The sequence below is a fragment of the Rhinopithecus bieti genome, unplaced genomic scaffold, assembly GCF_001698545.2.
Source record: "Rhinopithecus bieti isolate Rb0 unplaced genomic scaffold, ASM169854v2 scaffold_35903, whole genome shotgun sequence".
Classification (NCBI taxonomy): Eukaryota; Metazoa; Chordata; class Mammalia; order Primates; family Cercopithecidae; genus Rhinopithecus; species Rhinopithecus bieti.
Genome location: NW_016815549.1, coordinates 2241945 through 2254741, shown reverse-complemented (window position 1 = coordinate 2254741; position 12797 = coordinate 2241945). Strand labels below are relative to the sequence as shown.

At 39.1% G+C, this 12797-nt stretch overlaps 1 protein-coding gene across 1 annotated transcript in view; it reads left to right on the top strand.

Annotated features, from left to right (window-relative positions):
- The first annotated feature begins 6 nt into the window (after positions 1–6).
- Positions 7–12797, top strand: part of SNX7 (sorting nexin 7) — a 115412-nt gene continuing 102621 nt past the window's right edge. Inside the window, exon 1 of the mRNA XM_017853407.1 lies at positions 7–233. Coding sequence (XP_017708896.1) covers positions 54–233 — 180 coding nt within the window. The 5' untranslated portion in view covers positions 7–53. The remainder of the gene's footprint in view (positions 234–12797) is intronic.

The following is a 12797-nucleotide window of genomic DNA, read 5'->3' as shown; positions in this document are numbered from 1 at the left end:
GGGGAGCCGGCCTGGCGGGGGCGGTGGCGGCCAGCCGGCCGCGCACTCTCGGGATGGAGGGCGAGCGCCGGGCATCTCAGGCGCGCTCCTCGGGCCTCCCGGCCGGGGGCGCCGACGGGGACAGCCCGGGGGGCAGCGCCCCCTTCCCGGGCAGCAGCGGCTCTTCCGCCCTGTTGCAGGCGGAGGTGCTGGATCTGGAGGAGGACGAGGACGACCTGGAGGTGTTCAGCAAGGTGAGGTCGGCGGCGGCGAGTCCCGGGAAACTTCCAAGGCAACTCCGGGAGTTGCCAGCATTGCGCCGACGGCTGCCTCTGGCGCGCTTGCCCTCCCGGGGCGGCGGCTCTGAGCTGGGGACGGATGAGGTCCCCCGGGCTGCTGGATCCCGCCTGCCAGCTCTGGCCGCAGCCGGGGCCGCGTCGCCTCGGGGCCTCAAACCGCAGCCGCTCCCTCCTCCGCACTTTGACCTTCCGTGTGGCGGGGCTGTGGCTTCGTGGAGTCTGCAAAGTTGTGATTTGTTTTCCCTTTCTGCTTCTCTGATAGACATCTCCTCGCGGCAGCTCCCGAACCTGGGAGGCTTGGTGGCTCGAAACCGCCCCCGCCAGCTGCTTTTCGGGCGAGGCCAGCCCTGAACTCTGGGAGAAAGATTAGCCAAGTTTAGAGAAATTATTCTTAATTTAGTGTTGTTGGTTGTGGATTTGAGACTTGGGTGACACCCGAGGTGAGTCTCAGGTCCTGTGGGAATAGGTTCGAGGAAATCTCCCTAAACAGGAGAAAACGGTTGTTTCTAACAGGAAGCTCCTCCGCTGAGGAGCTAAGAATTTTTCAGATGGTCAGCTACTGCCACCCAACCCACAGCCAGCGCTTTCGTTTTTCCTTGTCCCCGGGAAATTTATGGACCAAAGGCTCTTCTTTCCTTATTTTACAGTTGGAGGGAAATTGACTTGTGTGGGCTAGTGGTAGACTTTTGGTACGTGTAGACTGATGGCTGTAATTTCTTAAAGGGTTTTAGAAAAGAAAAATACCTTTCTTGCAGGGAGGTTTAATGTCACTCCAGTTTCTCAGGTTGCTGCTGAAAGAAGACCTGAGTTCAGATCACAACGCTATATTAATTACTAAGAAGCCTGTTCATTTTGATGTTACCTGGAGATGTTAGGTAAAGCAAACGACCTCTTAACCACCGCATTCACTGTGGGAGAGCAAATCCAAGTTAGGAAGTGGACATGCATACGCTGACTCCAAAAAAGAGTATGTAAAACTTATTCCTACTTCGGGTTAAATGGAATGATAGGCCCAGGTTTGTATTCCGGATATTTAAACAGACTATCACAGTTTTGTGCTCTTGACTTTTCTATTAAATAGTAAAACAATGGAATTATTTTATATTTAGTTGTAAAAGGTAAACGCTGCCTTTTTATATTCCACACATACTTTATGTTCAGATCAACGACAATTGGCCAGTTGGTGATTTACTTTCTTTTCTTCTTTACATTGCTGTTTAGACAAGGAATATTAGTCTATGGTTATGCATTGTGAAACTTTCAAAATGGAATGGGATGGGATGTTGGAAATGGCAATAGTGTATCAGAAAATTGGGGTTTCTGTTTTCTTTTTTTTTTTTTTGTCCAGGCTGGACTCAAACTTCTGGCCCAAGGGATTCTACCACCTTCAGCACCCAAAGGGTTTGGGATTACAGACTTAAGCCACAGTGCCTGGGATTGTTTTAAACTTGTCAAGTGGTTTCTCTTTCCCCGGATTCTAAGTGTCCTAGCTGGCTCTTAAGAATCAATGTTTAAATGAGGTCCTCTCGTCAGAGGCAGATCTAAGGTGAAGCTAATGAAATTGAAGCTTCAGCGCTATTCGTTTGCTTAGACCTCTGGGCGTGTTGGGGGTTGCTGGAGTTGCAGATGTTCTAGGTGGGAAGGAAATGACAGGTCCCAGCCAGAAGCGTTTCTAAATAAGCATTTCTGGTGAACTGCCTAAAGCTCTCTCAGACTAAGGAATCTAGATCTCCATGGCTCCAATCATTTATTGAGATTTCTTTTCTCATCTGAATAATTTGTTTTTCCACCTAATTTTGTATTCTTTTAAAAGTGGACTTTCGAAACTCTATAAGCCCGTACACCTGGGTCCACCCTGCTTGTTAGTGTTAACTGCGCGTCTTGGATGCTTAGAAAAAGTTAAGAACAACGTCTGTAGAAACTGCCCACATAGATTAAGGGAAAGATAATAATATTAGTGAAAATCCAAAAAGAATAGTTGGAAAAGTTTAAAATTAGCCACTTTTATCCATTTCAATAAGTTGAATTTCTCAACCGTTATCTGTAGTTAAGCAAGCAAATTTAAGAAAGCCGGCTCCACGTGGCCTTCCCTTTCCACTACTCCCTTCCTTGCCTCCTCCTCTATAAAGCAAACACCACTGCTGTTCAGCCTACCCTAGGATGGAATCTCACAATTACTTACGAAGCAGACTGTCCTCCCCTTTAGTACTTTGAGGTTGGCAACCTGCATATTCAATTTACATTCACCTTTATAGTCTCCTTATTCCCTTAGATTATTTGTGAATATGTGCCTGGTGCCCTCTTCCAGAAGCTTTTTAAAGAGTATGAATTTTCCCAGCACTTTGGGAGGCCGAGGCGGGCAGATCACTTGAAGTCAGGAGTTTGCAACCAGCCTGGCCAACATGGTGAAACCCCATCTCTACTAAAAATTTAAAAATTAGCTGGGTGTGGTGGCGGGAGCCTTTAATCCCAGCTATCTGGGAAGCTGAGGCAGGAGAATCACTTGAACCCGGGAGGCAGAGGTTGCAGTGGGCTGAGATCACACCACTGTATTCCCTCCTGAGTGATGGAGTGAGACTCTGTCTCAAAAGAAAAACAAAAAAACTTCGTATTATTTCTTTTTTTTTTCCCACAACATATTACAAGTACATGGCAAATATTTTTGTGTTAAGTATGATTAAAAAAATAAATACAAGATTTAGTTCTTGCTATCACAATTTTACAGTTCAGGTGGGAAGATGGGACAGAAACTCTAAATGGCAATATAAATCAAGAGGGATGGAAAGTAAAACAAAGTTGCTCTGAATTTTCATGTAATCCAGGGAGCAGAAAATGATGCCAACCTCAAGAGAATGCAGAGGACATTGATTTAAAAGAACGAGTATAGATGTTAGAAGAACAGAAACAGTCATACAAAAACAGTAAAATAAAAATAAAAAGAAAATAAAAGAGATACAAATGGTAACAAGAGCCTAAGAATTATTTTAAAACTAGGTCAAAATGAGATGAGGCTGCCAAAATATTTAACTGGAGAAAAAGGGCCAATTTCTTCACATTTAAAGGAAAAAATTCTCCTCTTTGGGGGAAAAACAATAAATTAAAATAAATTGCCTTTATTTTTATTGAATGCTGAATGGAAGAAACAGCTGTGGATACAGAGTAGTGGTTAGGCCACAATGAAGCACTGAGATGCTTATCTGGTAGTAAGTGATAGCTCTCATTGGCCTCTTTAAAGATATTCAGGATCATAAAGTGAGATATATATCATCTAGGATAATCAGGGAACTTACAGATGTGATCATCTTCATCACTACTAGTCATCTTTGAGAAGTCATGAAATACAGGAATGGTTCCCTGAAGCTAGAGATAGGTAAATATTGTTTTACAAATAATGGGCAAAAGGAAGTTCTGGAAGGTACTGAACAGTAGGTTTCATTTCAGTCTCCAAGAAAGCCATGAAGTGAATTATTTAGTATGTTGTTTATAAACACTTTGAAAAAAACATGATCAATAGAAGCTAACATGTTTTATAAGAATAATGAAAGACTTAAGATTGTGTTTATGGTAAATCAGAGTTAATTGAGCAAGGCTTTTGAGAAAAAAAATCACTCATTTCTTCAGAAAAGGTTATTTATTTATTTATTTTTTGAGATGGAGTTTTGCTCTTGTTACCCAGGCTGGAGTGCAGTGGTACAATCCTGGCTCACTGCAGCCTCTGCCTCCCAGGTTCAAGCAATTCTCCTGCCTCAGCCTCCTGAGTAGCTGGGATTGCAGGCATGCACCACCATGCCTGGCTAATTTTTTGTATTTTTAGTAGAGACAGGGTTTCATCATGTTGGCCAGACTGGTCTCGAACTCCTGACCTCAGGTGATCCACCGGTCTCGGCCCCCGAAAGTGCAGGGATCATAGGCGTGAGCCACTGCGCCCAGCTGAAAAGGTTATTCTTGAAAGAATAAAGTTGAGACATCTAACATAGACATGTATACATGTCTTTATATATGTTTTTTCTTTGTCAGTTTGGAAATTCAGTATAGTGATGGAGCTGCATAATTGTACTATTCATCTATCAAATAATTAGACAAAGATTAGGAAGTCCTGCTTACTAATTTCTCACGTGTGTTCTCTGAACAGTCTTTATTTGGTTTCTGTTGTGTGCCTGTATCAGTTATCACCCTGATAAAAATCAGAATTCTCTCCAATGATTTAAATGAGAGTTGAATGCGGGGACTATTTATGGAATTATTGGCAGAGTTAGTGAACATACAAGGAATACTGAGGCATTTAGAGAGTTATAGTGGCAAAAAACTATTAGCGTCCCTAGCTTTAAAGGGACAAGAAATGGAAATAGCATTGCTGGAAACCAGTCAGACCTGGAGCTGTGGAGATGGGGACACTTCTTCAGGAAGTGTATTTACAGAGAGAGGTAGCTACTGCCAGAAACATGCCAAATCAGGAGGAAATAAGGGGTATGTTCCCTGAATTCCTCTTCTCCTACCCTTGGTTCTCCTGCTTGCACTCCTCATTGAGTGATCTTGCTAAGGTGATGTCATCCATAGGTGCCAGCCTCCTAGGGCACAGAAAATAGATGGGTGGGGTCATAGAACATAGTACAAAAATGTGGAGTTACTTTCAATAAAGGTGGCTGTGTCAGTATCTCTCATTCTATATGCTCTTGTATGATGTGACCTGCCACTCTCCTATGGAGAGGTGGAATAAATGCTGCTTTCCTTGAACTTGGGTGGGATTATGACTGCTTTGATCTATAGGATATGGTGGAAGTGATGCTGTGCAACTTCCCAGGCTAGATCATGAAAGGGAATGTAGGTTTTGTGTTGTCCAGTGGGACACTGTGCTTTTTGGAGCACCATGTAAGACATGCAACCTAAAACCTCCATGTTAGGAAACCCATGTTACATTGAAACCACATGTAAATGCTTGGTCAGCAGCCCCAGCTGAAGGCCCTGGCACTATCCAGCATTAAGTGGCAGGCTTTCATGTGAAGATGTCTGCATGATTTCAGCCTCCAGCATTCACATGCCCTCAGCCATCAAGTCTGTTCAGTTGAGCCCTCATATATAATGGAGGAGAGACAAGACATTTCTGCTGTGTGCTGCCTGAATTCCTGCCTAAACCAGTGGGCATAATAAAATCTAAAACAATAAAATCATTTTATATGACTAAGTTTTCAGATGATTTGTTACACAGCAGTAGTAACTATAACAATAGCTAATAGTCTGTATATCATAATCGGCTTTCCAAATCTTTTGATAAGTTAGAACATTGTGTTCAGGAGTAGACTATGAAATTTAATTGGCATAAATATGAAGTTCTGAAGAAAGCTCCATTAGTCATTGTAAGTAAAAATACCATTAAGATATAGGCTTAGTGGTTAGGAGTAGAAACTCTCATTTCTTTTTATTTGAGATAGGGTCTCACTCTGTCACCCAGCCTAGAGTGCAGTGGCATGATTTTGGCTCACTGCATCCTCCCCCTCCCAAGGCTCAAACCATCCTCCCACCTCACCCTCCCCAGTAGCTAGGACTACAGGTGCACACTGCCACACCCAGCAATTCTTTTTTTTTTTTTTTGTATATATAAATTTTTTGTATTTTTAGTAGAGATGGGGTTTTGCCATGTTGTCCAGGCTAGTCTCAAATTCCTGACCTCAGGTGATCTGCCCACCTCGGCTTCCCAAAGTGTTGGGATTGCAGGTGTGAGCCACCACACTTGAGCAGGAGTAGGGACTCTAACTACATTGCCTGCATTTGAAATCCTGGCTGCACTGCTTACTAGCATTGTTGCCTAAGGCAAGTTACTTAATGTCAATGCGTCAGATATTTCATCTGTAAAATGAGGATAAATACTAACATGACGATTACATGACTTAATATATGTGTTCCCCTTTCCCTAAGGCCTACATCCTGATCTTGTCTTAGTGGGCCTTACTATTTTGATGATTACGAAAAAGCAAACAAACAAAAAAAAAAACAATAAAACAAAATAGGGTTGATCCAGGACTATTTATGTTTCTCTTACAAAAAATTTCACTCTGTGCCATTATAGCTCTCTTATAGGTTAAGTATTCTTTTGTATTTCTCCTTGGGGAGGAAGTCTAGGTAGGTGAAGTAGAAAGGTGAAAAGCTCAGTTTCTCTTTTTGGGGTAGCATATATGATCAACAATAAAAGCAAAAAAATAAGGAAACTTCAGAATAAGTTTGGGGAGACCTTGTATAGGACCATTTTATGTGCAAAAACGCCAGTGGTTTTCAGTGACTGAAAAACCAGTATACACAAATGACGTGGTATTGAATTTAAACACTGTGTTTTCAAGGTCATATAGGGTATTAAATTTAATGTAATTTGAACTGTCCATGCCACTTCTGAAGATCCATTCCACTCTCAGCATTTTGAAACGAGAGTTAACAGTCGATGTCAAAAAATGGCAGAGGAATATGGTCTCATCTTCAGATGCCAGTGCCTTGTTATGGATTCTTTGGAATACTGTGTTAAGATGGAGCTGAAATCTGGTCTGGGCTTAGAAAGAGGGCTTAGATCCATTAACAAGATCTTCCATTGGCACAGGAAGTAGTAACAGTCTTGTTATATATTTGCTATCCATGAAACAGAATCAACTAAGGGATTTCACTGATGATATGTTCGGGTAACCATGACCTGTGAGGAAAGTCTGGGGAAGAACAAAAAGTGATTTAGCTTGGAAGAGATGGGTTAATTCTTTTAATAACTTCTTTTGAAGACTTATTATGATCCAGGTGGATTAAATGTTTACAGTTTTGAAGGGCAGAACTAGGACCACTGGGTGAAAAAATATAGAGAAGTTTCAGGCTTATTCAGAAAATAGATTTATAATTAAAGGTTCCAAAATGAAAGGGATTACCCAACAGGATCACGAATTCTGTCACTAAAAATGTTCTAGAACAAGCTGGATGACTGTCCCAGAGGAGAGGAGGGTGTGACAGTTGAACTGTCCTTTTTTACTACTAAGAGCCTGTTCCAATGAATTTTTAACTTACTAAATTTAACTGTAAGAGCAGTGGAAAGTCTTAATTAGATGGGCCTATTCATCCCTTCAGTTTAGGGCCAAATTGGACTATGTTCTGACATTCTCCAATTCTTAATTTCTCTTCCCAAACCCGTTGTCTTTTCCATTTAATTTTCTCCTAGTGATGTAATAATTCCTTAGGTGTCCAGGATAAAATCCTCAGTGTTTACCTTCTAATCATCCCTCTCATGCACTCTTCATGTCTGTTCATATATCTGAATGTCCCCCGTCATTTTTGCCTTTTTAGTATCTCTGGAATTGGTGCCTTCTTTCAGTTTCCTTTCCTGTGTTTGGAGTGGTTATGTGGTTACCTCTGAGAACTATTAAAATAGCCTCATAAGGTCTTCATTCTCTTAATATTCTGCCTCCATTCTATGTGTTCCCAACAAATCAGCGTTTCCGGAGCACACAGCTCTGATCATATTGTCACCTTTGCCATTCACAGCTGTTGATGATCAGGCTGTCAGCCTTCTCCTTCACCATCACTCTCTTTCCTGGAGAGCCTCACTGTTCAGTTCCATGACTGTTACATCACCTGGGAGCTGGTTACAAATGGCATCTCAGACCCAGTGAACTGGAATCCGATTTATACAGGATTCCTGGTGATTTGTTTCCACCGTACAATTTGAGAAGCACTGATCTAGGTTGGTCCACTTGCCACTATGTGAACTTACTGTGTATTTTTCTACTTTTGTGTACTTATTGTTAGGATAGTGAAATAAAATCTTTTCTGTTACTCATCATCCTTAAGAACCTTTTTCAATCCTCAGCTCGAATTAATTTTTTCCAGTCTGTGCTCTCCATACTAGTGTTTCGAATCATCTGATGCTTAATACATTCTGCCTTATAAATAGATATTATTTCTCTTTTCCAAAATCTTGATTGCTTGTCTACTTTCAATAGATGAAGCTCCTTGAAGGTTGGAGAGTAGGAACTCTATTTACAAAATAAATACATTAATGAATGACATAGCCTCTGACTTTTTTCATATTTATAGAGACAGTTATTACAGCAATTTGCTGGTGGTCTGTTGTTAGCGAATTCAGTTTGTATCATATTGGTCTTTCCTGTCAGGATACTAAACTAAATAGAATTAAATTAGTCTTAATTAATGGTGAGTAATGTTATTGTTTGATAATACAGATAGCTATGTTGAGCCTGAATCCTGAACAAAATCCCCCATTTAGATTATATTAGAAGAAATAAACATGAAGCATAAACAATCCAAAGATAATAATTTAGAAACCTTCTTTTACTTGAAAAAGAAAAAAACATATTAAGCTATTAATGCTATAATAGCACCTGTCTTGGGGAGCTTGGTTACAAGCAGTGGAAACCAACTCTGGCAGGAAAGAAGTGCAATCTTGAATATTAGATTGCTCACAGAGTAGATGTAAAGGCTGGAAATGCAGGTGCAGAAAGGGACAGGCACTAGCAGAAACTATAGCCAATGTTATGTAGTCGTGTGCTGTGTAAGAACGTTTTGGACAATGATGGACTGCCTAAGACTATAATACTGTGTTTTTACTGTACGTTTTCTAATCATGTGTTGCAGCCCTGCCTACAGTTTTCAGTACAGTAACATGTACAGGTTTGTACCCTAGGATCAATAGGCTGTACCATATAGCCTATGTGTGAAGTAGGGTATACCATCTAGGTTTGTGCAAGTGAACTCTATGATGTTCACACGATGACAACATTTCCTAAGGCTGCATTTCTATCCCCACCGTTAAACGACACATGCCTGTATTTGAAAAGGGGATTGGATGTTGTCTAAACAAAGAAAAAAAATTGTGAGGACCTATAGGAAAGAGCTACAGCTCTTTTATGCAGAGACGGTGTTTATTTATTTATTGGTCAAGAGCAATGAGGAAAGTTATGACAAATATTTTGAGAAAATGATATTAAAAGACTCCAGATTTAAACTTAGTGTACTCTGAAAAGAATACTTTATTTCCATGAGTTTTAAAGATAAAGTTTATGTTCGTATCCTTGAGGGTCCTGATAATATGCTCTAGCACACTCTGAACTGATAGCCTGCTGTAGTTTTACAAGTAGCTAGTGTGATCAAAAGGAAGCAGATTCAATAGCTATGTGGTTACGGTGTTCAAAATTTATTTTATTCATGTTTGTTTATTTGTGTCACACACTTTCCAAAGAAGATATGAGACTAAAAGTTAAACATTTACATTGGAATCACCTTAAGTATATACTTTACAGTTTTCTCAATAAACAGGTAAAGAGTTATATGCTTAAAAGATTTTGCTTATTTTAAACAGAATATTTTATTAACTTTGGATTGTGTATATCAATCAAGCTGGATAATAGAGTGTTACCTCTAGTATTAACAAAAAAGACAATTAAAATTATTAGTAAATACTGACATAAAAATCTGCTTATGTTAAAACATAGGGTTAAACCAACAGTTTTAACATTGAAATAGAAAATTGTCTTATTTTTTGACATTGAGAAATGCTTTTATATGACATGCTCTTTTTTTCTTTTTAAATTCAATTTTATTGAGTATATTTTATATACCATAAAATTCACCCATTTTGGTTGAATGATTATTTTAAAGATAATTAACCAATTGTACAACTATCACTATAAACCAGTTTTAGAACATTTTCATCTCCCCAATATGATCCATTATGCCTGTTTACAGTTAATCTCTGTTTTCTCTCTGTCACAGACAAAAGCCACTCATCTAAATTTTCTGTTTATATAAATTTGTCTTTTTAGGTAATTGCAAATAAATAGAGTCATATCATATATGCTTTATCATAATTTTGAGGTTCTTTCATTTGTCATATTTTAGGTTCATTTCTATTACAAAATGATTTTATATCATAGTTTTATTTTAGATACATTTTGTTTTAAAGTAAACAGAAGCTTAATCATTTAAATTGAAATATTAAGAGAAAAGTCTGTTTGGAATGAAAATGAAAGCCTTATGTGTTACCAGAAACAAATGGCAAATTCTTGGTATATGAATCTTGGAAATTAGATAAAACGAATCTCTAATTTGTTCTGAGAAAAATGTCCATGTGTATTTTGTAATCTAATTTGAACATTGAATGCTATCTTCATCAGCTTTCACTAGGTTATGCTGCAGTACAACCTCGAGATTTCAGTGGCTTGCTTACAATTACTTTTCTTTCTTGCTCGTGTATCTGTCAGCTGTGGCTAAACTGTGATTCTGCTCTAGGCTTTGACTCTGTTCCACATGTCTTCTTCATTTTGGGATCAAGACTGAAGCAGTAACCTCTGACTGGGACATGCCACTCCTATGACAGAGGGAAAATAATATGAGCACTGGTGGAAATAGACAATGGCTCCCAGATCTTCTATGCAGATACTGCCATTGTCCAAAGCAAGTAACTGGCCAAACCAATTGGGAGGCTCTGAAAATCACCTGGCAACTGGCCAGGAGATGTAATCCTGTCACAAAAAGAAGAGGGATCGTTAGGAACAATCAGACCACCTCTAACAATGGTTTTGTGGCAAAGTTAGAGGCAAATGGCATCTTGGACCTCTCTGAATAAATAAAACCAAATATTTAAAATAGAGTATTAAATACAAGAAATAAAATTTTCTACTAAGAAATTACTCAAGTGTAATCAAGATTAATGGAGCTGCATTAGATATGATTAATCACCACCAATTGGCTAATGCTCATGAAGAGTCTGAATAAGACCATACAGATGCTTAACAATCTCTAGTTGTGCAACAAATGTTTTACTTTGGAATTTTCAGGGGTATCATTCATTTATCATAGAGTGCTCCTCCCTTTTTAAAAGACAATTAGATAAAATATGTGAATACTTGAATTCTGACGCAGCAAATGTGAAAATGAGCTTTGCTGGTCATTCCTTCATTATAGTCTGTGTTCCAGCCATATGTCTCCTTTCTGTTCCTCAAATATTCTTCCTGCCTTGGACCTCATTGATCGATCCTACTGCAATCCTGCTCTCCAAGTGTTTTGTATGGCTGACTCCTTCTCGTGTTACCTCCTCAAAGAAGCTTTCCCTGACAGCTCTATGGAAAACATTCTTCCTGCTCCCTTCAGCCCCTTTATCCAACAACCTGCTCCATTTTCTCCTAACACTTACTCTTCTTATCTGAAATTATCTTACTTATCTATATATTTATTTGCTCATTATATGTACCCTCCCCTTCCCTCTCAAATAAAGTATAAGCTTCATGAGAGCAGGAACTCTACCAGTCTTGGCCACTATTGTATCCCCAGCCCAGTGCCTGACACATGGGTGACATCCAGTGAACATTTGTTAAATGAAATCAAAATACTATACTGAGTGCTTTTTGTGTGCATATGGATGGTGAGGGTGGTTGAGTCTTGCTATAAATTAAGAGATGAGTGATTTGGGGAGAATGATTATCATCCCTATACCACAAATTTATTCAACTGTAAAATATGGACAATGATAATTATACTTCTATCAAATTGTTGAGAGGATTAAATGAAATAATGTATGTATATGTTGCTAAGGCACATAGTCTCTGGCACTTAGAAAATGCTCAGTATTTACTATTATGGTGTATAAGATTAATATTTTGTTTTTGACTTGTGTAAGCAGCCACTTTGAATTTGTAGTGAGATCTTCAGAGGATCACAAAAATATACTGGTTTCTATCTTTGAGGAACCTATACTTATTTAGGGGAAAATATTGTAGCAATAAATTGATAATCTGGATAGGGCTATATATACATCTACTTAGTTAAGTATGGAAAGTTTGGAAAAATTTTCTGTGGATATAAAGGCTCCATGGAGATAAAACTTAGGAGGGTAGGGTACTTTTAATTTGAAATAATTAGAGCACATGTTTTTAAATTTCCAGAATTTTGGTATCACTTCCAACAGTATTGTTTCTTAAGTGATACAATATGTGCATAATTCTCTCTTGGAGTGAGTCCTTACATGTAATATCTGCCAGGCAATTTAGAATTCCTGGGAGATTAGAATGTTTGGTGAATCTGTTTTAATCACCGACTGGTTTTCCCAATATATGTATAAGCATATATTGTCTCTTGAGAAATGCTCTGTCAATTTGTTGGTGGAGTTAGATATCTAGGCCCTTACAGATAGGAGAATATCTGTAAAGACAACACTTTGGTTTAGGGGAAGAGTTGTGGTTTACGGTAAGACAGGATCCATTTTTGCCATGCCTATTTAGGGCACAGTCAGCTGGTTGTGCTCCTTAAAACCATTTTGATTACATTCCTGAGTTGGGTCTGCAGCGTTATCTGTCTGTAGGACATACATTAAACCTCTTCAGAAGTTCTGGTTAGAGTAATTGTTTTCCCTGGTTTGTTTTGCTTCCAGTTAGTCATCACTGAAACACAGTTGGGTAGTTGGCTGATACTGTGTTTTATGTGTGTATCTATTACCCCAAACTTATTTTAAGGTCATTTTATCGTTTGTAGATTTCACATTCG